Source organism: Motacilla alba, chromosome 13 (genome assembly GCF_015832195.1).
Source record: "Motacilla alba alba isolate MOTALB_02 chromosome 13, Motacilla_alba_V1.0_pri, whole genome shotgun sequence".
Classification (NCBI taxonomy): domain Eukaryota; kingdom Metazoa; phylum Chordata; class Aves; order Passeriformes; family Motacillidae; genus Motacilla; species Motacilla alba.
In genome coordinates this window covers 18082570-18106951 of record NC_052028.1, presented here as the reverse complement: position 1 = coordinate 18106951, position 24382 = coordinate 18082570, and the positions used below count along the sequence as shown (strand labels likewise).

The following is a 24382-nucleotide window of genomic DNA, read 5'->3' as shown; positions in this document are numbered from 1 at the left end:
TTTCCTTCTGTCCTCGTTCTCAGCTCTGGGGGGTCAGGGCTTTGGCAGTGGCTGGCCCCGGTGTGTGGGCAGTGCAGTGGTGCCAGGGGGCTGGCTGGCAGGAGTAGCCTCTGGGGTACCTGGCCACTGCATCTGGGGCACTGAGGTGGCAGGCCAATCTTGCTCTGCCAGGGTTTTGATATGATGATGTGAGTGTTATTTGGGCTGATGTGATCTTGAAAACATCATGCTTTTCTCAGGACATGTTGGTCATTATGGAATTTGTAAGCAGAAAAGAAACTGGGTTTTGCTGCCAGGTGTAAAACAGATAGCCAGCCCTGCACTGACACAACCTGTTTTGAGCCTGCTTGAAACAGGTATTTCCAGGAACATGGCAGGGGCTCTGGGTGTGCAGGAACTGTTCTGGGGGCACAGGACTTCCCACTTTGGTGCAGGAATGGTGTTTCTGTCCCTTGGATTCACTGCCTCTGAGGTAACTTAACCTCTGAAAACTCATTTGCTAGGAGAGCAGAGGAGATGGTTTAATGCAAAGAATATATATGGGAGGAGGAGATTGTATGCATGGGGACAGGCTGGCCTGGCAAATCTGCTGAACATTATGACATTTGAGCCCAGGTAATTCCATGACTGGTGATATCCACTGAATGTTGGTTGTGCCTGTATAAGAGTCATTGGTCAGGGACTCATAGGGCTGGTGGGATCTGCTTTTTACCTTTGCATTAGAGTCAGGTCAGAAGCCTCCTGGTCCCCGGAGAGGGGGGTTGAGCCAGGCTGCTGGGCATTGGTGGGCCACAGTCAGAGCTGCATTTGTTTTGGTGCCAAAGTCCTTGCAGCAGCATGGGCCTTCTGTTCTGTCTTCACACCACTGGCTCTTCTCATTTGTGGCTGTCCACAAACACCTGGAGCCATGAGGAACTTTTGAGCTCTGAGGATTGCCATTTTAAGTAACTTTCAGATTGACCATGCTTCTCATAGAGGATATTTTAAAGCGTGTGAGTAGTGCCTCACACACTGCACCTGGAAGTGATCCTATGGAAAAAGTTTTTTTCTGTTTTGAATGTTTTGGGCCCAGGGCAGGGTGTTTGATTGTATTTGTGCGAGTGTCACATAGCAACCATGAGGAAAGCACATCTCTTCAAACTAGGGATCTGAAGTCACTGTGGCTGGCCAGCATCCAGGGGGCTGATGCAAGCTTGACTCTTGAAACTGTCCAAGTGTTGAAGTCAGCAGCAGCTGTATAGTCATTTATCTATTATTAACTAATTAGCTGCTGCTCTTTCTGAGTCTAGACTAAGTGAATGTGGCACCACCAGGCATGGGGATACTCATAAACTTTCCAGAAAATGTGTCAGTGAAGTTTTGCAAGGTTTGGTGATGAGGTTTGGTGATGAGGTTAGGAGTTGAGTCTGTTTCTTGCCTCCCAGACCCAGGAGGGGTCTACTCTAATTTTAGTAGAGACCAGGACCTGTTCTTGATGCATTGCAGTGTTGTGACAAGAACAGTGTGGTCTGGTAATAGATCTTCTCCCCACAGGCTTTTAGTTGCAGAGGCTGTGGCACAGCACTGCTCCCCCATTCACTGCCTGGTGCTTGCAGACATCCCCTGTCCATGGATCTGCTGTAGAGAGGAAGGTTTCCAGCTGTCTCTTGCTGACTGCAGGGGTGCAGCAGCTCACCAGCAGTGGCATAGTGGCTGGGGCAGGGAAACAGGAGGGCCAAGCAGCCCTTGCAATTTTGTCAGTGTTCTCACAGTCCTGGTAGTAATAAGTTGGTGGGCATCTGCTGACTTTGACTTCAAACTGGTGAAAGGTTTTTGAGTTTAGAATAAATACAAATTTAGTAAAACTAGCCAAGAACTTCAGCAGAAGCACACAGAGTAACAGACTCAGTGGGTAGGAAAAGCTTTAGGCTGGGTTACTGCAGAGCACACGCTACTGACAGTCCACGCTGCTGTCACCCACTTCTCTCAGGGCTTTGTAGCAGTCAAAGTTGGCTGCAGTGTCAGGGGTTGTGCTGTGAGATGGCTCTGCCTGTGCATGCCATGGTGAGCAGAGTGCCTGTCAGGACCCTGATGCTGTTGTTAGGTTCTAGTTCAGAAAGCAAACTGGAGGGAGGGTTTGGGTGTTGGTCACCCAGATCAGATGGCTTATTTTTCTGCCAGAAAGTAGAATTGGATTTACAGCAATGTCCTTGCCAGGTGTGGCTGTAAAATTTTCCTAGTGGAGCTGCCTGGCAGCAGGATCTGGAGGAGCATCTTGCTGATGGAGTTCAAAGCTCTGCGCAAGAGTGTTGTCACAGCTGGCCTGAAAGAGAAAGCAAGGTTCAGGGTGGCCGTGTGTCTTAGGACCTGCTGGAGCCACAATGGATTGTGGCAAGCCGGAAAGGGTAGACAAATTTGTCTCATTGTGGTACAGCTCTTGCTGGCATGGTCCTGGCCAGCTGTGGGCCCGGCTGTTTCAGCTCACGCTGAGTACTTGCAAAAAATTCCACCATTTAAACCTTCCTACCAAAGTCACAGCAGAGAAAAGGAAAGAAGTCCTTGGAAGAGTCCTTGCCAGCACTTGTAGTGTTTGCGTCGCATGTAGGATTCCTGGAGCCAGATGTGTGCTGTATTTTATTATTTTTTAATATTTCCAGTTCTTGTGCACGTGAAAGAAAGTTGAGGTGATGCAGGTGCATTCCGGCAGCCCGAGACAGCCTGTTCTGTTACAGACCTTGTTCATTCTGCTTGCCAGTGCTATATGGAAAGTCTTGGCCAGCACAGAGCCCTGATTGTGGCCGCTCCCGTGGGCCATCCCTGCAGGCTGGGTGGAGATGCAGACCGGACAGCATTGGCCTGGGCCGGTATTGGTGCTCGTGTCTGGTGCTTGTTGCCGGTGCCAGTGCCCGGGGTCAGTGCTCGTTGCCAGTGCCTGGTGTTGGTGCCAGTGCCCGGGGTCGGTGCTCGTTGCCAGTGCTCGTTGCTGGTGTCCAGGCTCGGTGCTAGGTGTCGGTGCCCAGGCTCGGTGCTCGTTGCCGGTGCCCGGGCTCAGTGCTCGGTGCTCGTTGCCGGTGCCTGGGCTCGGTGCTCGGTGTCGGTGCCCAGGCTTGTTGCCGGTACCCGGGCTCGGTGCTCGTTGCTGGTGCTCGGTGCTTGTTGCCGGTGCCCGGGCTCGGTGCTCAGTGTCGGTGCCCAGGCTCAGTGCTCTGTGCTCGGTGGCGGTGTCCAGGCTCGGTGCTCGGTGCCCAGGCTCGGTGCTCGGTGCCCGGGCTCGGTGCTCGTTGCCGGTGCCCAGGCTCGGTGCTCTGTGCTCGGTGTCGGTGCCCGGGCTCGGTGCTCGGTGCCCGGGCTCGGTGCTCGTTGCTGGTGCCCGGGCTCGGTGCTCGGTGTCGGTGCCCGGGCTCGGTGCTCTGTGCTCGGTGTCGGTGCCCGGGCTCGGTGCTCGGTGCCCGGGCTCGGTGCCCAGGTTCGTTGCCGGTGCCCGGGCTCGGTGCTCGGTGCCCGGGCTCGGTGCTCGTTGCCGGTGCCCGGGCTCGGTGCTCTGTGCTCGGTGTCGGTGCCCAGGCTCGGTGTCGGTGCCCGGGCTCGGTGCTCTGTGCTCGGTGTCGGTGCCCGGGCTCGGTGCCGGCACCTGCCGGGCGGGGCGGGGCGGGGCGGGGCGGGCGCGCCCTGCTCGGGGCCAGGCCCGGGCGCCCCCTGGCGGCGGCGGGCGGCGCGGTGGGCGGGGCGGGCGCGGCCGTCCCGGTGCGGCGGGTGCGGGCTCGGTCTCGCCTTTGTGAGAAGCGGTGCGGAGGCAGACCGGGCAGCGGCGGCGGGTCGGGCCGGACCGGGCGGCGTCATGTCGTACCAGGGCAAGAAAAACATCCCGCGCATCACGGTGGGTGCGGCGGGCGGGGCAGGGTGCCCCGTGGGGCCGGGGGGAAATTCGGTGCCGGCGTCCGGCGTTGCGGGTCGGAGCGGGGCGGCGGCGGCGCGCAGACAAAGAGCCGCCGCCCGCGCAGGTGCCCCGGCCGCGCTGGTGAACTGCGCTGGGCAGAACCCGCGCCCCCCGGGCGCGGCGCGGGCTGGAGCGTCCGCGGTGGTCGGTGCCCGGCGCCCGGCGGTGCCCGATGCCGGGGGCTGTTCCCCCGTGCGGGGCTGGAGGGGGCGGGCGGCTGCTCCAGCCTCCCGCAGGGCGCTCCCCGTGCTCGGTGCCCCCGCCGAGCAGCTCCTCGGTCTCGCCGTATCAGGTGCGGTGGTGCCGCTGCAGCGCTCCGGGACCCGCCTGGCCCGGCCCGCCCGCGACAGGCGGCGGCTGCGGGAGCCCCTGGTCTTCGGTACTCTGCCGTGGCGCTCCCTCTGGGGCTCTCCTGCTCTGATCTCTGCCTGGCAGCTCTGCTCCACGGCTCGCCCTGCGGAGGCCGCCGAGGGCTTGCTCCTGGGAAGGCAGTCCGGTCTTTCATCTTGTTGGCTTTTCGCTGGCTTCATTGTAGCTCCTGGTTTTTCTATGGAGGACTGTTCTGGCCCTCTGAAGAAGAAAGAAAAGCAAAGCACTTGATTTCCATTATTCTTTTTACAAATGTGAACAAAATGCTCTCAAAGAAGCATTAAGATCTTGACCACTGTAAAGAGAAATTCCTTTGTCAGCCTAGATTCAGATGCTTTCACAAGCAATATTATGGCTTTACACATACTGTCTTTTCTGTATTCTTAGGCCACAATGGAGACACCCCAACTGCTGCTGCAGGTGGGATTTCTCCCGTTCTGTGGGGCTTTTTCTTTATGATACGCTTTATCAATATGCAGGGCTTGTGCCTGCTCCTCTGGGATCCAATGGCAGCTTTCCCCTCTGTGGTAATAAAATCTTCCAAGCTGCTTGATTTATCCCTATTAAATCCTTTGCTTTTTTTGCTGAAGCTGAAAATGCTGCACTTCTGTCACCCAAGCAATGGGCAGGTTGGGCTTTCATTAAAGGATGTATTGGAAAACTGGGTGTTTGTACTTCCCAACAGCTATTGTTTCAACTGCCTAGTGTGTTTCTGGAGATGCAGAAATAATCCCTCCTGGTTCCTCTTGTACTCATCAGTGCTGTAGTCAGTATTTGTAGTCGGTTTCTGCCAGTAACATCTGAAAAATCAGAGTTTGCCTATTGTATCTGTTTGCAGCAGTTTCTCATCTTTTCCAGGACAGCCATTTTAGTGAAGAGGCCAGGAGCACGAGTGAGTGGTGCATGTGTTAGTGCGAGATAAATTTCTGTGCAAATGATTCCTAACATGACTTGTAAAAGCCTGGTCAAAAGCTGTATGTGACAGCGTGACAGGCAAGACTGTAGTCATTGATGGAAGGCTGGGAAGTACAGGCGTGTCTGTCAGTTGTGCTGTGGAGGAAACATGGGGAGGGGAGGTCAGGTCAGCCAAAGCTCTGGCTTTCTCAGTGATGGCTCCATCAGCTTGGTATACATGTGTTGCTCGTCACTGTCTCGTGTTATGCACCATGCATCAGAGACCACTAAGCATCATATTACTTTTCACTTGTGTGCTGATTCTAGGGTGCCCAGCTCAGGAGAATAGCAATTTCAGATCTTGTGTGTCTGTTGAGAGACTTTTTATTGATTTCTTTTCTTTGGCTGTTTGGAAAGGTAATCCAAGTATTTCCTTTCTTGCAGTATGTTTGTTTTTTTTTTTGCAGGAAGAGAGGTGGAAGACTAAAATCTTGTCTTGATTTTACAAAATACCTGTTAACAGAACTGTTGGTTGAATCAAAATTACTCAGTCTTTGTGCTTTTGTCATAACATCCTTTCCTAGGCCAGGTAGACTGGAGATCCCATGTTTTTTCTTGGTGTGAGCCATGCCCACTTCAGTTCTCCTGCTGGAGCCCACAAACATCATCTCTGTGATGTCTCTGCCACCTCTGTAAACAAGGAGGTCTGTATGGTGTTGACCAGTATGTTCTATCATGTACACATGGGGAAGAAGGCCTCAGTTACTGACTGGACTGGTAGCTATCAGTATGTAATTTCTAAGCCACAAACCGTAGGGAATCACAGTGTAGCTGGCAGCTATCTCTCCCTATGACACTAGCCAGGGGTTCTTCCATGCTGTTGTGTGGTGCTTTAGTAAGGAGGAAACATAAGCTTCTGATGAAACACCTCTGCAATTAGTGTCTCTGCTTTTACAAGGGAAAAAGCAGTAAAGCCATACACCTGCTTCTGTGCTCCCCTAATTATGCCCTTGTGCTTTGTAAATGAGGTGGGCACTGTTCTTGGCTGGATTCAGCAGCCTTATGGAAGTGTGGCCTGCCTTTCTTTCTGCAGCATCACTCTGAAGACCACCTGATACTTTGGGATCTCAACATGACCAGATGATGCTTAAGGGCATCAGGAGCAGAGTGTGGGCATGAGGGAGTGGGTAATGGATTTGAAAGCTTGATCCCAAATGCAAACAGACAGAGAGAGACAGGGATACTTCTGCATAAAGGCTTACCAGCATGGAGAGGTGTTGAGGGCTGGTGGTGAATCCGGCAGGTTTTGGCAGAGCTGTGCTGGAGGGAAAGCTCCAGGCGTGGCCTCGTAGGCATCTCTTGTGCCTGCAGGGAATGTATTCTCACAGAAGGCACCACACCGCTGGCAGATGGGCTGTCACTGGCTGCTTTGGAGGCACAGTCAGCAGTGGAGGTCAGTGGTCAGCACAGGTCAGTGCCGGTGGTCGGGCAGAGCCGCGTGCAGCCGCGGCCAGCGCAGCGTCTCGCACTCGCTGCTGCTTTGGTGCCCTTTGCCCAAAGGCTCTGCTGGGCCCTGGCCGGGGCTCGGGCGCTGGCTGCTCCCTGCCTGGCCATGCCCCCATGGCTCCTGCTGCAGGAGGGCTTTTCCCTCTGCTCAGAGGCTGGTGACACAGCCTGACACTGGCTGGCAAGAGCTGTGGCGGGTGTACAGAGGCACAGTGAGCCCTGATATGGGAACAGTGCATTTGTTGTGGTCTGGGGCTGCTCTGGTAGCATGCACTGAAGAAGCCTGGCTATTAAGTCAGACTCATTTCCTGATAACTGCTTCATTCTCTTCCTTTCTTCTTTCCCTGCTTCTTGACACCTGGGTGCACTCCTGGACGATGCCAGAGCCTGTGGGCGTGTCATTTGGATTTTCCTTATTCAACTCAGTTGCATTTTTTTCCTTGCAGTCAGTGGTGGGTGCTGGTGCAGTCCCTTCACTGTCGGGGGGGCATGGTGGGTTCTAGCAGTGCCTGATCTCCTGAATGGATCCCTTGTTTGTGCTTCAGCGACTGTGGATCTCTCAATTTTGTGTACTGACAGAGTTAGCACTGAGCAGCCCTTCACATCTACCACAGAGTGACCTCTTGTGAGCGTGGAGCAGGCATATTTCTTGAGCTCATATTAACACTTTATTCAGTAATTGTCAACGTGACAGTCTCCTGCACCTGTGCCGCTCTGCCTGACTCCCTTGGCTTTCTCTGGTCTCGTGTGCAGGGAAGGGCAGGCCAGCATCAGTATTTGCCAATGCTCCCGCACTCTGGTGAGAACCAGCTCCTTGAATTTGAGAAAGCAAGTTGGAGAGGGCAAGAGAAAACAAATGGAGGGCTGTTAGTGGATCTGGGCAGGGAGATTTTTTTTGTTATCATGTCTGTGCTCAGGGCCGTCAGCCCCAAAGCTGAGCATCGCCCAGCAAGTGCCCCATGGGGAGAGGCGTAGCACAGCTGTGCTCTGGCCCAAGCACCTGGGACTGCCAAGCCAGTGCACGCCAGCTGTCCTTGTGCCTCAGCTGCTCGTGAGAGGGGGCTGTGGTCCCCAGGTCGCTGGTCAAGGTCAGGATCTCTGTGTGCTCATGGAGTGCAGGATGTCGAAGGAGCTGTGCCTGGGGGCTGTGACGTGCCCTTGCTTCCAGGCCTCCCTTAGCACAGTTTGGGCACACCTCTGCCCGATGTGTTAGCTTGTCAGGGAAGAAGCGGGGCTGACCACGGGTCTGCTTTTTGGAGAGGACGGTGATGGCAGGAGAACCGGGAGCAGCTCAGCTGAGCTCTTTTCCTGGTGGCAGGAGAGGCTCCCTATGGGCTGTGCTGGGCGGGGAGGGTAAATCCCCTTGCCGGGGAGGGTAAATCCCCTTGCCGGGGAGGGTAAATCCCCTTGCCGGGGGTGCCAGCCGTGTGCCGGGCCGTGGGGCAGCCCCGCCGGGGCGGCGCGGGGAGCCCGCGGTTGTTCCCGCACGCCGGGCGGCGGCGGGCTGAGCGCGCCGGCATTCCCCTCCTTTCCCCACCCAGTTCCTTTGTCTCCGCTGCGTGCGGATGAGATTGCTGTAAAAACGCACGCGGGGCTCTGGGCTTCGGCTGCTGCCGGGCTGCAGGAGAATTCTTTGCATCCTTCTGTTGACAGAAAGGAAGCTGCAAATTCCCACCATGGTGGCGATACTTCAGAAATGGCCCCGAGGGTGGCGGGTGGAGAGTAGACCCATTTCCCTGCAGAGCAATTAACCATGCCGGAGCGTCACAGGGTGACGCTGGCATGTGAGCCCTGCTGGAGGCTCTGGTCGGCCCTTGTCCATGCTCAGACTGTGGAAAGGGAGTGTATTTACATGCCAGAACCTGGGCTGTGGGCAGCAGGGGTAACAGAGAGGAATGTAAGGTGTGATCAAGAGCTGAAGAGTTGTTGGAGGTGTTTTAAGCAGTCAGGTAGACAGCATGTTCTCTGGCACAGCAGTCAGCCTATGTCACCTGAATCCATGGCAGGCATATGTGAGATCAGGTGGTTTGCCCTTGTACTGCCTGCAGCTGCTCATGCAGACTTGTGCAGGTAGAGGTAGGTAGAAGAGCAGGACCTCAGCCATCCCAGTTCCTCTGGACAGGGTCTGTTCCCCACAGGACAGTGCCCATCCTCTCCCATCAGTGTATGCTGCGTTGTCTGGTCCAAAAGTGTGAATGCAGGAAGAGCATAAGGACATTTCTGGTTGGGGTGTTCTCTGATGTCTGGCTGTGGTCCTTTGGAGAAGGCTGCTGGCCATTTTGGTCAATAGAAAGGAGAACAGAAGAGGTGGTAAATCATGAGACTGGAGTGCAGTCCAGTGCCTCCTGGTTTTTGTATGGACCTGTGTAATGCCTCAGAAGCATTACCCTAAGCACAGCAGGAGAGTGACAGATTAAAGCTGGTTGCCTGTCCTGTTGGTGGCTTTTGCAAGGTGGTAACAGAGGAGAGAGTAACTTGTCTTCTTTAATGCAACTTACTTTACATGGTATCATTAGAGACGTGCCCTTAGTACAAACTTGCTCTAAATGCTGGTGTTTGGCTCATGCTGCCTGCCAAGTTGTGTGCATAATGTCCCGGCGTAGGCAGCTTTTGACTTCTCTCTATATTTTATGGAAGCATATTTGCTGTGTCCCCAGTGACTCTCCCTTGTGCTCAGTCTCCCTCGATGGTGTTTCTGGCAGTCCCCGCTCCCACTTAGAAACAGCTTTAGGAGTATGACATTTTTAGTCCTTGCTCTTGTACTGTTGTTTGGAGTGTTGACACACGTCCAGTGACCTTTCTGCAGCATCGGTGGTTGAGGTGAGCAGTGGGAGAGCACCTGTACAGAGTGCTGAGAATCATAAAATCACAATATATTAAGGGGCTGGAATGAACCTTAAAAGATCATGTAGTCCCAACTCCCTGTAGTGGGACACTTCCCACTAGATCAGTTTGCTCAAGGACTTAACCTACCCGGCTTTGAATACCACCAGCATTGGGGCATCCATAACCTCCCTGGGCAACCTGTTCCAGTGTCTAACCACCCTCTCAGTCAAAAGTGAACGAAGCATGTGTGTTATGTGCTACTGACAGCTGCTGTACTCTTCCCTTTTCAGAGTGATCGTCTCCTTATTAAAGGAGGGCGAATAGTCAATGATGACCAGTCATTCTATGCTGACATTTACATGGAGGATGGCCTCATAAAGTAAGTATTGGATTTCTGTTATCTTCATCTCCTCTTAAACCAGCTTCAGGTTGGGTGGTTATTGGCTTTTTGTGGATGTGGTCTGGGCCCAGCTTGCCAAGCAGTAAAACTTGATAACCCTCTCAATTCAGAGGCTCAACTCTCTGCAGTGTGTGTAAGCACATATGTGATTGTCTCATGTGTTTTCAGAGGAACTCCAGTGACTGAATTGTAGTCAGGCTTGTGGGATTGTGGTACTGCGTCCATTGTACAGCAAAGTTGTGTCTAATTGCACCAGGAACAAGATTTATGTTTGACTTCTCTTTTGCCCTGTGTTAACTGTATTAGCATGAGTGACCCCACACAGCATCCTGTTTGTTATCACTTACAAGGATAGTGCAGTGCTGCAAGTCACCTGCATCCTTGAGATTTCCAGGAATTGCAGGGAAACCTCTGGGTTCGCCCAGCTTCTCTGTGTATGTCTCAGAGCTGCAGGAATAGCTCAATAGTTTAAAGGCTGCCATTCAAACTTGGCAAAGGTATTGTGCTGGGGCCAGCTCCACACTGGGTGAAGTGAAAGAACCATGATAGTTTATAGCATTGAGATTTGAAAAGGCATTGCTTGCTCTATGGTAGTAGTTATACATCCAGCCTTCCCAGGGTGGTATATGTTAAATATCCAGCAGCAGATAAATACTTCAAGAAGTGTGATTGTATTTGTATCTGGTGGTCAAGACTATTTGTGATCGACAAGTGCTTGTACACAGGCAGGGATCAGAGCCAGCTTCTGGTGTTGCTTTCTGAGTATTCTTGGGCAAATCACTGAGTGTCATCTACAGCCTGGAGGTCACAGAATTTCACTGCCTTGGGAGCTAAATGCTCTTACCAGTGAATTCTGCAAAGAATACAGTGAGCAATTAAAAACCTTCGGTGATGGATTTGTCTCCATAAAAGCAGTGGGAAGAGCTGCTGATTTATTGCTGTGAGGACAGTAAAGTGAGCAATTCTGTCCACAGAATTTTTGTTACACTAGGGAAAAAGAACTGCAAAGTGACTCAGCTTGAATGAAATGCAAAAATGGAATTTGTTTCTCATTTTCACCTTCCCAATGTGCCAAGGAAATCAGAAGTTTTCCGCTAAAATCAACTTACCTTTAATCTTGATTTATCAAGGAGCACTGAGAAAGGCTTGATGAAAGTAGGGTGTCTGAAGGAAGAGATTTGAAGGCCGAGTTGAACATACAGACACATGAAGGGGTTGAGGAAACGGGCTGAAAAAGGGAATGCTGAGGTTCTGGTGACTTGGCCTGCAGGAGGGCTGGATACGTCAAGTTGTGCTAGAACAGGGCAGGGTCCAGAGCACTATAGTTGTGTATTAGGTTACTAGTGCATTTATGCTGGAACTCTCTAGATTTCCTGTTTTCAGAAGACATTTTTAGGTACTTGTGATTTTAGCTGCCTTCACTACAGTGTGGCCCTGTTGACAGCAAAGCTATCCTTCAGGGTCACAGAAGAGACAAGGTGAGAGGGGGAACTATGCAGTTCTTGGGAAGACAGTGAGCCCAGAGCTTGCAGGTTATGCCATGAGCCCAGCAGGCTGCAGCCAGTCAGGCTGGGCACTTTGCTGAGCTGTTTCCCAGCTCCCAGGAGTCTCTTCACTCTTGGAACTTTGTGCTGTGGGCAGCATTGCAAGTCCCTGGTAAGCCCTGGGCTGGTCTAGCAGCTGTGGCATTACAGTGGAAATCATCTTTATCTGTAAGTAAGCTCAGACTTGATCCTTACTTAAGGTGGGCAGAAGGACGGGAGACAGGAGAGATTAGGGGTGTAGCTCACTTGGAAGCAGGGCTGGTGTCGGGTTTTGTGAGCGTGCATCCTGGGTGAGCAGTTGGAGCTGCTGTGCTGGAAGTGCGTGCCGCAGCCTGTTTCGTGAGCCTGTGTGGGATGAGGTGTCCTAAGCAGGTTCTCACCACACACTGCAGAGATCACCATCAGACCATACTCCCCAGCTACCCCAACCCAGTGTGTGTCCCAGGCAGCAGGTGCCATCCAAGTCACCCGCAGAGCAGCTGGACAGATGGCCGCCACCCCTGGACTAAGCACAGCATAGTGCAAGCCAGACAATCCTGTATGTTGCTGCAGAGTGGAGGGATTTTGCTGCGGCAAGCCTGGGTCTGGGAGCAGGACAGAGTGTGGTGCTCCTGCTGGCAGGGAACTGCCCTGGCAGTCCCTGGCTGAGCTGTTCAGAGGTCAGGTTGTGGCAGGTTTTCCTTTGTAAGAGTATCTTGGTGTGATCTTATCAGGCAGATCGGAGACAACCTGATTGTTCCTGGAGGGGTCAAAACCATAGAAGCCAATGGGAAGATGGTGATCCCTGGAGGAATTGATGTCCACACTCGCCTGCAGATGCCATACAAGGGAATGACCTCTGTGGATGATTTCTTCCAAGGAACAAAAGCAGCTCTGGCTGGTGGAACCACCATGATCAGTAAGTGCAGTAGGCATGGCCTGTGCATGACACCACTCAGCATTCCTGCAAGATCACCCAGTTCTTTATTTTTTATGTACTTTTCTCAGTCTTCTGTGTTTTCAAAGCCCATGAGAGTGTGTTCATATTTTCTGTGATCTCGGTCAATGCAGTCTAGGGAGTAAGGATTGGGATGAATCTTTCGATCCTTAGTAATGATGAAATGATAGGACAGGAGATGTGCATAGAACCCCTTGGCCTTGGAGATCCTGTGTTCTGCAGTGGTTGTCTGCAGCCACTGTTGCCTCTGGGGCCCTCAAAAAGGAGCAATGGCATAACTTCTCTGTTAAATAACAGTAGGGCAGCATGGTACTCAGATAGCTCTGAGCAGAGGAACAGAGCAGTGTGTTGGCATCCCAAACTGCTCAAAAATAAACAGTGCTAATGAAAAAGGAAAGGGAATTCTGAGGTCTTTTCCTGGAGGATGCTATGGCTGTGCACTGGTTTGAGGTCCAGGTGTTGTTCTGTGCAGTGGTTACAGCTGTGTGCACTGCAGGGTTTCTTGGGATGCAGGAGCAAGTGTTGATCCTTCCAATAAAGGGCTGAGTTCCTTGTCCTCCCCCCACCATTTTTCCTTCCTCTATGCCAAAAAAAAAATGTTTTGTGAAATGGTCTGTGGAGATTCCATGGTGTGCAATAAAAGGTGCATTAGTGTTGCAGTGTGGCAGGAGGCTGTGTGCTAATGGGATGGGAATGGGGACGGGGAAAGACAAGCCTCTTCAGCTTTCAGACAGTTTCTCAGCAGAAGCTGAGTGTAAAAACCCCTGATCCTATGCCAGAGGCCATTAAACAAAGGCTCTGAGCACTTCCCTGCCAATAAATGCGCTTGAGGAGCCAAGGCATGTTGTGAAGGTGAACTGCCCTGAAGCTGCTGAAGAGGCCAGCCTGGGGTGGTGGAGCTGCCAGGCCACGGTGGAATGGCCAGGCTGGGGAGGAAGCCCTGGCCCAGCCCTTGCTCTGCTGTGTCCCTGCAGTGGATCACGTGGTGCCAGAGCCGGAGTCCAGCCTGGCCGAGGCGCTGGAGCGGTGGCGGGAGTGGGCTGATGGCAAGGCCTGCTGCGACTATGCCCTGCACGTGGACATCCCACGCTGGAGCGACCACGTCAGGCAGGAGCTGCAAGCCATGGTCCAGGAGAAAGGTTTGTGTCTTGTGGCTCCCTGCCTGGCCTTGGCCAGCCCTGTCCCCTGGCCAGGGATGGCAAGAGGTGGCCGTGCTGCTGGGTGCCTGCAAGGTTTTGCACAGCTGCCAGCAGGAGCTGTGTCCCACAGGGCGGCTGGTGGGGAGGGTGGCCAGAGCAGGCAGCCTAACCTACCCAGCTCACCTCTCTCTCCTCTCTGCCCTGCCCCAGGTGTTAACTCCTTCATGGTGTATATGGCCTACAAGGATTTGTACCAGATGTCCAACACTGAGGTGAGACCCCTTGCACCGCCATGGTTGTGTTGATTCAAGGAGCAGTGCAGGGTGACAGCCATGGTGGGCGTGGGGCAGCTCATAAGGCTGGTGCCTATTGCCCCTGGCCAGGCCTTGCTGCTCCTCACCTCTACCCTGGCTGCCTGTGCAGGGCTGCTCCAGGCTGTGCTGTCGGCTGGCTGGGCTCCTGCGCTGCAGCTGGAGGCACAGGTCTAGTGTGGTGATCACCAAGACCATCTGCTGGTGACTGCATCCTTCTGAGAGTTGGTCCCTGCACAGCCAGAGCTCTGCCTGGCATGGCTGCACTGGGTCCTGCTGCTGCCAGGGCCGTGGGTGGAAGGGCCATGAGGGGTGCCAGGGCCATGAGCAGCCTGCTCAGTAATAATTTCTTCTTGTCTCTCTTTTAGCTATATGAGATTTTCAGCTGCCTGGCAGAGCTGGGTGCCATAGCTCAAGTTCATGCAGAAAACGGGGATATAATTGCACAGGTAACTACTTCTGGCGTGCAAGAACTGAAAATCTATATCAGGCAGATTTGGTGTGGGGCATTAGCAAAATGGCTCTGAAGCTGGACATCTTGTGCAAGGTGATATCTTTGCTGTTCAGCTGCAATATCAAAGTTAGCAGGATTTTTTTGTTGTGAATACCTTGTGCACAAGGGAATCTGAAATAGTGCATTAGCAATTACCTAAATGGAAGCAAGTGTCCATCAAATACGATATGTTTGCTGCAGCTGCCTTCAGTGAGGAGAGGCAGAGACCTTTGCCTTGCACATAACAAGCCAGGAGAGGTAAAGTCCATTGAGAACTGCCTTGGCAAGAGAGATTTTCTTCCTGTAAGCAAACAGATAGCTAATGAAGCTGGATTTGCAAGGCAGATGTTCTGAGGGATGTGGTTTGGTGATCAGGTGGGTAATGTGTATTGGCCTGCTGTGTTGTAATTGGTGCTGGGTGACAGGAGGTCTAGATGTTTTCAATTCTCCTTAAGCCACAGAAGGCATTGCTCAGTTAAGCTCTACAACTATTTGTTTTTTTCTCTCTCTTGTTCTTGGGAGTTGAAGGAGCATGAACCAAGAGATCATTCTTTGAGCATCTTTTCAGACTATGAGAATTAATTTTTGTTTGGACTTTTTAGAGCTGCAGTGCACAGTTGGATGGTTCCTTCACATGAGAACTGAGTGGTCAGAGGAATTGTATTGGCCAGAGCTTATCTCTGTTTTAGCACCTGCCTAATCATAAAATGCCCCAACATTAGCACTTCACAGACATGGGAACTGGAGAGGATTGGGAGTTTTGTAGCCCTGTTTTGTTGCCACATTGTTCTTGTTTCACTGAAGCGGTTTAACTCAGTGCCTGCCCTCCCATTGCCCCATGTTCCCTCCTCTTTCAAATCCCTTGAGGCTGCAGCAGCCTCTCACCATGCCTGGTGGTCCCACAGGACATAGGGTGTTGATGGTCCTGAGGGAAGGGCTTGACACAGAAGAGATCTGCTTTTTTGGTTGATAGTTTTCAGTCCTGTAATATCCCTCTGTTCTTTTGATGTCCTAGGAACAAGCCAGGATGTTGGAGATGGGAATAACAGGCCCTGAAGGCCACGTGCTGAGCAGACCTGAGGAGGTAAGATGCAGAGTACAGCTCAGACTTGCTTCACTGAAGAGTTTTCCCACTCACAGTAGGGCTCAGTGTGTTCAGTGGGGCCAAGCAAGCATCAGGGCAGGGGAGAGTGTGTGTACATCCAGGGGTGTCCATTTTTACAGGCACTGCTGTCTTTTTCATCAGCAGCCCAGGAAAAGAGCAAGGTGCGTGTTTTTGACAGGCGTTTCTTAGTTGTGCTTGAGTTGCCCAGCAGAGACAGAAGCCCTTGTTCTGAGTGTCACAGAGAGGAATCAATCGACCAAAATGTCTGTATGGCTGTAGCAGTCTTTGAGGCTGCTTTGGAGGCATTTGTCTTATATAGGTGACTCCACAGGTGTGAGAAGCCTAAGAAGAATCTACTGACAAGTTTTAGAATTCACTGTTCACATCTAAGTGTTGAAAGATTCCAGCCTTTTCCTCCTTTATATCTGCTTAGTCTCTAAAGTGTGTTTCAGAGGCAGATGGACGAAGCCATTGTTTGAAGGAGTGGGAGGGAAAGAGAAGGGGAATTCCCTGGTTACAAATCATTGTCAGAACACTAATGAGATTACTTCTAATTTTAGCTTGTATGGATTTTTCTGTTTGGTCCATTAATATGAGTTGAGTCTAATTTTAGATAGTTTCCCTTCACATAATTCCCTGCTGTGAGAGGTGCTTTGACTTCCCACAGCATGTGAAAGAAGAAAACAATAGGAATTTGGTACAATAGCAAAGTTGAGCAGGGAAGCACAGGGACAGATTTGTGCTTCAGGTCCTTCTGAAATAAAACCAGTTGGCTTAAATTAAAAGTGTAGGAAGTTGGCTGTATTTGGGCTAGTAACAACATAAGTGGCCTCGTGTAATAACAGTACTTACTCTCTTTCAAATACCAGAGTATAAAGCATTTTCCTGTACAGGGAAGAGTCTCAGTGTCAAACACAGTGGCTCAGAGTCCCTCTTATTTTTATGACACTAACCTGTTGCCACTAGTTGGCAAGCTGAAGTGCAATTACGGGAAGCTGTGGTTGTGCCCAGATTTGAGAACTGTCCTGTTACCATAAGCAGTGCAGATCTCATCCAAAGCTAATAAAATATTGTTAGGTATTTGATCTTGAATGCCATTAAAGTATAAGGCAAGTGAGAACAATGCAAGGCTGTAGATATTATGTATTCAGCCAAATCCAGATCTCATTGCCTTTGAAAATAAACAGTGTCCTTCTTCCAGAACATACTCTTCCTTGGAAAATGTTAGGTGGAGCACAAATGACCCTGCTACCGCATAAAGCCTGCAGGCAGATGGCAAAGCATTAGGAGAGTAGTCTGTGGCTCCGTGGGTCTTCTCTGTCCTGGAGGGACCTCAGAGAGGGTTAAAGGCATGTTCTTCTGTCAGGTGATGGTGGTAACTTGGTAGGGCAGGATGATGCAGCCCCAGATGGTAACCTGCTCTGAGGGGATGCAGTGATGGTTGTTTGCTCCTGTTCACATGTTAAACGCCATCAACTACTACAGCCCCTAAGTATGGTGATAAAAATCACTTCTCAATTAAATTTCTATTTAAAGAGTCTTTAATAAGAGAAAAACCTCCTTTCACTGTACAGCAAATAGATCTCCTGAAGAGGAGTAGAAATGCATGTGTGTCTGGATCTGGTGCTCTGCTTCTCTGCCCTGGGACATTTCGGCTGGCATGGTCCCAGGCATTGCCCTGGGGACTGGATCATTGTGTCTTTTTAAGGCTTCTGTTTTGAACTTTCTCAAGCTGACACTTGAAGCCAAATTGTGGAGCAAACACTTGGAGAACTCTGGGGCTGAGCTCAGGCTGATGCAATGGTCCAAAGATATCCCTCCTGGTGGAAATCTACCCTCCACTAACAGCAGGACAGTGAGATGGGGCAGCTGTCAGCAGGCTGGGGCAAACAGAAGCTGCACTACAGAATGGCCAGACCTCAAATACAAGCAGCCTGCCAGCGTGTAGCCCTCTGCACCCTGCCATGGGGGTGACAGGGGACATCTGGTTAAACCTGCTGCAGCCGTAGGACAGCCTGGAGCAGGGGAGTGCTATGAAAGGGTGGACCTTTCCACTGCCTGGCAGCAGCCAGCAAGCTGTGCTGGCAGGCTGGGCAGCAGCCCCTGAGCTCCTTGGGCTGTCGTGAGAGCTGGAACCAGGCAGTGGAAAAACAGCAGATGCAGCTCTGCTGGCCCCTGAGCAGGGTTCAGGTAGTGCTCTTGTGCCAGGCATTGTGTTGCTGTAGCTTGCCTTTGGGCCAGGCCCTGGGGAGATGGAAAGTTCCCCCCTCAGGTCTCCCTGATGAAACTGCCCTGGGGGAGTCAAGGGTAAAAGCGAGGGCACAGGGTGTCTGCAGCAATCAGTGGTGTGTTGGGAGTAACAGGGGCTCATCCCTGCCCAGCCAGTGCTCCTCTGCAGCTGTGTGCCATCCTGTCTTACAGCTGGAAGCAGAAGCTGTCTTCCGGGCCATCACTATTGCCAGCCAGACCAACTGTCCTCTCTACGTGACTAAAGTGATGAGCAAAAGTGCTGCTGACCTCATCTCACAAGCCCGGAAAAAAGGTGAGTGGCAGCTGGTGCTACACTCAGCCCTGCTGCTGCCACCAGGATGCTGGATTATGTGGTCCTCATGTCCTTGTGGTTGTTTTGCCAAGATCAGCACTGTGCTTCAAGTGCCGTCTGGTGCTTCCCCTTCTGCTAGGGAGCAGTTAGCTTAGCCTGACTTGTGAAGGGCAGGGTGACACTGCAGTAGGCCACATGGAGCCACCTCCTGTTGACAGATAACATCAGTATGTGGGACACAGGTAGGAGCAATGTTTTAAACACCACAGTTTGTCTGCAGCTGTGAAGGGCTCAATGAGGATACTTGTTCAATGCCTGTGCGTTGAGCTGCTGTGTATAGCTCTGGCCTCCCTTTGAAATGCTCGCCCCTTGGAAGTGCTTGGGTGCCTTTTCAGGTGTCTGGGAGCTCTATTTGTCAGTGGTGCTGGAGCACAGAAGTGCCCCACAAGTGCAGGCATGTGCACAGCTCTGTTCAGTGGGCTCTGTGCCCCTGTCCTAGGAGGTGTGGGGGGGATTCTGGTGCACGAGGATTTGTGCCCTTGAGTAGGAGGACCCTATGGTGATGGCCTGGTTCTGGGTATTCTCAGGACATTGCAGGCTGTAGGTAGTGCTGTGGAGCAGAGAATGCCACCAGGCTCCACTGAAACACTGTTCTTTCTGCACCCTTCTCCAGGCATTGTGGTGTTTGGTGAGCCCATCACGGCCAGTCTGGGGACTGATGGAACACACTACTGGAGCAAGAACTGGGCAAAGGCTGCGGCATTTGTGATCTCTCCGCCACTGAGCCCAGACCCAACCACTCCTGACTACCTTAACTCCCTCCTGGCCAGGTGAGTGACAGCTCTGCTGGGGGTACTGCTAGGAGAAAGAGGACTCTGGATAGGGAAGGAAGGTTAGTCCGGCCTGAACCACTTCAGTGTAGGTATGTAATGAACTGAGCAGTGAAATGGCTCTAACTCCAAGCCATGTTGGTTTGTCCTCAAGATTGAGGGAGGACACATTAGGCTTAACATCACTAATGAGAAAAATACCAGTACTCATGAACCATTTTAAGTGCCCTGAAGAAGACAAAGAAATGAGGACAAGCTAAAACAGACTTGTCATCAGAAAGATTCACCGAGCTGGAGAAGTGGGAATGGATGTTTGGATTGGGATGCTGCATGATGGTGCGGGATGCTGCACCAACGTGGAGAGTGTTACAGGTTAGACAGGCTGGTGGGACCCCACTCAAATACAAAGCAGATATATTCACACACCTATACAGGTGAGCAGTAGCAGAGCCTGCAGAGTGCAGGAGCCTTCAGGAGCAGCTCCTGCACATCTGGCTGGGATGGCAGGTTGTCTTTTCATCCTGCAGGCAAGAGGGTAAAGAACAGATTTTTTTGGAAACAAAGACAAACGAAAAAAGCACTTCAGCAATTTGCAATAACTTCTTACAGTTACACTCCATCCTTTCACTGGCAAGGCCAGCACAGCAGCTGAGGACATGCATGTTTCTGCCGTGTCTGTGTGCCGTGTGTCCATCCGCCTCCACTCTCAGCCCATGTTTGTACATCAGTTGTGCGTGTGCTGCCTGGTCTGTTAGCCAGAGGATGGCTGACACTGAGGGGATTGTAAATGGAAATGTCCTTTGAGGTAATGCTGGAAACATCTCTACCAAGATGAACAAGGGATGAAGAGTCACTAAGAGGTGTCTCCAGCAGGGCACGTTAGGATAAACCTGGGTTGTGCCACAGTGGAGATGCTGTGTCTAGGTGTAAGAGAAGTGCCAGTGCATTTGCAGTCTGAGTATGCAGCTCACCCTGCATTTTGCATGAGGTGTTCATTTGTCAATGAACAAGAGATACCTCAGCACATAGTGGATGTATGGTGTGGGTCTTAACAAATGGCAAGGAAATGTGAGCCCAGCTCCTGAACTGGTTTTCTACTCCTTACCTTCCACTTCCAATGTAGCCCAGACCTCAAAGAAGACACAAGCAATTCTTGGTCCCTGCAGCTCATAGGTGTCTGTCCTGACACCTCTGCCATACCGTTTTCTGTGAGGCTTCAGCAGGAGGAGAGACTGTGAGGTTCCAGCTGGGCTGGATGGCTTGTTTGTCTCCAGCAGGAAGCATGTTGTGTTGTCATTCTGAGCCTCTGTCTGTACAGTTCATCAGACATATGGCAGAAATGATCAGAGGAAGGTGGAGATTACCAGTGGATTAGGGCAGATTTGCAGCCTCAAGGAGAGTCACTGTCTGCACTGTTGAGGTGCTTGAGGCCCCTTGCCTCATGCAGGCAGTGCTGGGAGCTGGCCTGCCATGGTCTGTTTCCTTCTGCCTGGCAGCAATGACTTTCCAATTGCTGCCTGTCCAATGTGACCTGAGGACCAGGCAGCAGCTGGGTGACTTCCAGGGAGCCATGGACAGCTGCTCGCCCTGCCTTGTCTGTGGGCAGCTCGCTGGCTCTTCCTCTTTCCTAGGAGCAGGATGGGTCAGGGTATCTCATCCATCCAGGTACCCCTTTGGGCAGAGGGTGAAGAGGCCTCAGTGGAGCATTTCTGGGTTTCCTGCAGAGAGCTGCTTCTGGGCAGTCTGAACTCCCTCCATCCCTCTGCAGGAGGCTTTGATGGAGTGGGAGAGGACTGTGCTAGCCCTCAGCATGCAGGAGCTGGCAGTGCATAATGCAAAGGCTGGCTTGTGACTGGGAGACAGTCCTGGAGCAGAGAGGCCTCTTCCTCCCTGTGTGGCAGAAGCAAGACCTGACAAACTGCCAGAAATGGAGTCCAGTATGAAAGGACATCTTCTGGCCTGACACAAAGACCATGCTGTTCCCTAGGACCTGAGCTGTTGACTTTTGTTTTGTACAGAATGCTGTCCATGCTCAGGTGGGTGGCACAGCATGGCAGAGGTCTCTTGCCCCCATGTGACACAGCTGCCCCAGGGTCTGGGTCACGTGGAAGTCTTCAGGCTGAGGGACTGTGGAAATGAGGGTGCAGAGTAAAAAAAAGCTGAGCTGGGGGCTGCTTGTGGCCAGAGGAAACCCACATCCCTCATTTCTCTGTTGCCGTCTGACTGCAAACGACTGACAGTGGGTTTGTTCCACCCCTCTTCAGCGGTGATCTGCAGGTGTCGGGAAGCGCTCACTGTACCTTCAGCACCGCGCAGAAAGCCGTTGGGAAAGACAACTTCACAGCCATCCCAGAAGGAACCAATGGCATCGAGGAACGAATGTCTGTCATCTGGGACAAGGCAGTGGTGAGAGTACAACCAGGGAAGTGGCAGAGTGGGAGGAGGTGGTTGCCGTGTCACACACCCATGCTACTGCCCCGTAGAGCTGGGCACCCAGCTTGTTCCTTCTCTGGCTTTGAGAGCCAAATCAAGCTGGGCAGCAGGAGAGGTAGTTGTCACAGGCTTGGGGTGAACATCCAGAAGCTGTAACTGTGCCCCCACTTCTTGATCTGTCTGGCACTAGCTAGTAAGATCAGCCTCAGAAGCTTGGGCCCAGCCAGCCAGCACCTTGTGTGGGGGTGAGGATGGTGCTTCCCAGGGCTCTTACTCATCCTTTCCCCATAGATGGACTTAGTTCTCTTTGTGTGTGTGCAGGCCACTGGAAAGATGGATGAAAACCAGTTTGTGGCTGTGACAAGCACTAATGCTGCCAAAATCTTCAACCTGTATCCACGAAAAGGGAGAATAGCAGTGGGCTCGGACAGCGATCTGGTTATATGGGATCCTGATGCAGTAAAAATCATCACAGCAAAAACCCATCAGTCTGTAAGTCCTCTGCTCATCTGTGTGAACACTGGAAGGTGGCGTGTGAGTCATTTTGTAGAGGGAGCTTGGTACTGTCCTGCTTGGCTCTGAGGAGGAGGGACTGAGCCCAGGCTCTAGGCAGTGCCTGTTGTGACTAGGGGTTGAATGTCCATCCATGAGCCCTCAGCACGTGGAGCTTTTTTCACCCTGCTTGAGTATTCTTCTCCTGACCCTGGCCTATGCAGGTGGAAAGACACACATTTCTCCTTACCTTGGTTCCTCTTCCAGGCACAAACATTTTTCCTGGCATTGCCACAGTGCTTTGTTCGTGCCTTACCTCAAGCCTAGGTCCTGCCTTTGTCTGCTCTGGGAGTTCTTCCTCACACTGAGCTTCAAACCAGCAGGTCCTGGTTCATGTTGGGAACTCTGGTGGGCTTTTACTAGTGGGTGGGCTAGTGAGCTACAGGAGGCCTCTGAGCATGCAAGGCTTTAGAGGTGTCTTCTGCCTGTATTGGTGACTCCAGCAGTGAGGTATGGGGACTGACCCACCCTGAGTGGGCAGGCAATGCTCTTGTCCCTCCTGACCATCATCCTGGGGTTGCTGCAGGCGGCTGAATACAACATCTTTGAAGGGATGGAGCTCCGTGGGGCCCCACTGGTTGTCATATGCCAGGGGAAGATCATGCTGGAGGATGGCAACCTGCATGTGACCCAGGGGACCGGACGATTCCTGCCCAGCAGCCCTTTCCCTGACTACGTCTACAAGCGCATCAAAGCCAGGAGGAAGGTGAGGAGGGGGGGATGCCAGGAGACAGTTGGGTTATTGGTAGCCCAAATTGCCCTTACTAACTGGTTGGTTTTCCTTTACTGTTCTTGCTGGACCCTGTAAGCAGTGCTGCAAATTGCTGGTGTATTTTGAATATACAAAATAACTGAGGCTTGGATAGGGAGCCCTTTGTGTTAGTGATGTGCCATGGTGGAGACAGATTCTCCTTAAGGTTAGCAGTGATAATTCTCTTCATCTTGTCCTGCTGCAGCAGGAGTCTGGAGGGAAACACTTTAAAATGAACAGTTTGGCCAAAATCGCCTTCTCCTCCCTGATTTGTGCAGCTTAAACCCCATCTGGGTGACAGCCTCTTGCACTGGCTCTGCACACCTTACAGGGCAGTGGAGCTGTGCCAGGCCTCAGTGCTGTGGGACTTACGGTACACAGCAACGTGACATCCTTCTGCAGGGGGACTGAGGAGCTGGTGGATGGCTGGAGCTTGATGTTCCCTGGGCTCAGAGAAGTGTCATTGTACTCTTCTCTCTGGTGACAGATGGCAGAGGTGCACGCTGTGCCCCGGGGCTTGTATGATGGACCCGTGTTTGACCTGACCACCACCCCCAAGGGAGGCACCCCTGCGGGGTCAACTAGGGGGTCCCCCACACGCCAGACACCGCCTGTCAGGAATCTCCACCAGTCTGGATTCAGCCTGTCAGGTAAATACATGTTGTGGCTGGGCTGGGAGGGGGCAGAGCCACTGGCCATATGTCCCTGTCCCTGGCCTGGGGCAAGGGGCAGTTAGAGGTGGCCTGCGGCCAGGTAAGCGCAAGAGTGGATCATGGCAGGGCAAGATCCTGGGTGTCCCTTAAAGGACATGGCTGGAGCTGCACCTTGCAGTAATAGCCAGGCAGACTGCCTGGAGGCCACGGTGGCCGTGGAGGCCAGCACAGCATCCGATGCTGTTCTTGCTGTGTGGGTCTGTTCACAAAGCATCTGCAGAGACTTTAAAGCCACTGCGGCTCTGATTTGCTGCTGGAGTTGGGGAAGGGAGCAGGTTGCAGTAGATAGCCTCTGGAGGGCCTTGACAAGACTCCCAAGCTGCCTGACTGCTCAGTCCTGTGAAGAAGATGCTCTTAACTTTACTTTCCCTGTTCCCTTTGTACTTTCTCATCCTTTCCCAGGCACCCAGGTTGATGAAGGCATGCGCTCAGCAAGCAAGCGCATCGTCGCACCCCCGGGAGGCCGCTCCAACATCACCTCCCTGAGCTAAATGTCCCGGCTGAGGAGGAAACAAAATCCCTGTTCAAGCAAAGGAAGAAAAATGGTACATTGGTGTTGAAGAATGAAAAGAAATAAACCTGTTCTGAAGAATCAATAAGCCTCAAGCCTTATGTTTCACAAATGCTACTTGCTACCTAGCTTTAAAGATGTTGCTTCATTTTGTTTTTGCATAGCCTTAAAGTTCTGTTGTTGTTACTGTTGTGGGTTCGGTTGGGTTGTGTTTTGCTCTTCCTCTCTGTATGCATGCTGCTCGGACAGGTTGCTCGGTTCGTTGTTATTGGTGTTGAACGTGTGTGGGATGCCGTGGTGTGGGACAGTGGGAACGGCCCACAGGACGACCCGGCCAGGCAGGTGAGGGGGCAGGGTCTGGCCAGAGGCAGGATGTCAGATGGGGAGGGCAGGTGCACTGAGCTCGTAGGGAGAGGTGAGTCTGTCACATTCATCTCCTTCATCTCCACCCAATGCTCTGGCGTTTCATCATGAGGCCTGTGGGGGAGCTCGAATCATCTCTGTAACAGCTGTCACAGCACCTTGTGTAAGGAGTTTTACTACTTTGTACACTTTATTAAAAAAAATGTTGTTCCTTCAAACAGCTCGTGTTGTCAGTTGGCTCTTTTCC

General features: G+C 52.2%; 1 protein-coding gene across 2 annotated transcripts in view; it reads left to right on the top strand.

Annotated features, from left to right (window-relative positions):
- Positions 1-24355, top strand: part of DPYSL3 (dihydropyrimidinase like 3) — a 29500-nt gene extending 5145 nt beyond the window's left edge. The window contains exons 1-14 of one of the 2 annotated variants that reach the window (XM_038150295.1): positions 3705-3856; positions 9802-9890; positions 12169-12353; positions 13367-13531; positions 13742-13803; positions 14211-14291; positions 15351-15419; positions 17862-17982; positions 18656-18812; positions 21077-21218; positions 21567-21737; positions 22324-22503; positions 23036-23198; positions 23664-24061. In XM_038150295.1, coding sequence (XP_038006223.1) covers positions 3818-3856; positions 9802-9890; positions 12169-12353; positions 13367-13531; positions 13742-13803; positions 14211-14291; positions 15351-15419; positions 17862-17982; positions 18656-18812; positions 21077-21218; positions 21567-21737; positions 22324-22503; positions 23036-23198; positions 23664-23752 — 1713 coding nt within the window. In that variant the 5' untranslated portion in view covers positions 3705-3817 and the 3' untranslated portion in view covers positions 23753-24061. Of the gene's footprint in view, positions 1-3704; positions 3857-9801; positions 9891-12168; positions 12354-13366; positions 13532-13741; positions 13804-14210; positions 14292-15350; positions 15420-17861; positions 17983-18655; positions 18813-21076; positions 21219-21566; positions 21738-22323; positions 22504-23035; positions 23199-23663 lie in introns of those variants that run through there. The other variant, XM_038150294.1, reaches the window with a different exon arrangement.
- Positions 24356-24382: the final 27 nt, after the last annotated feature.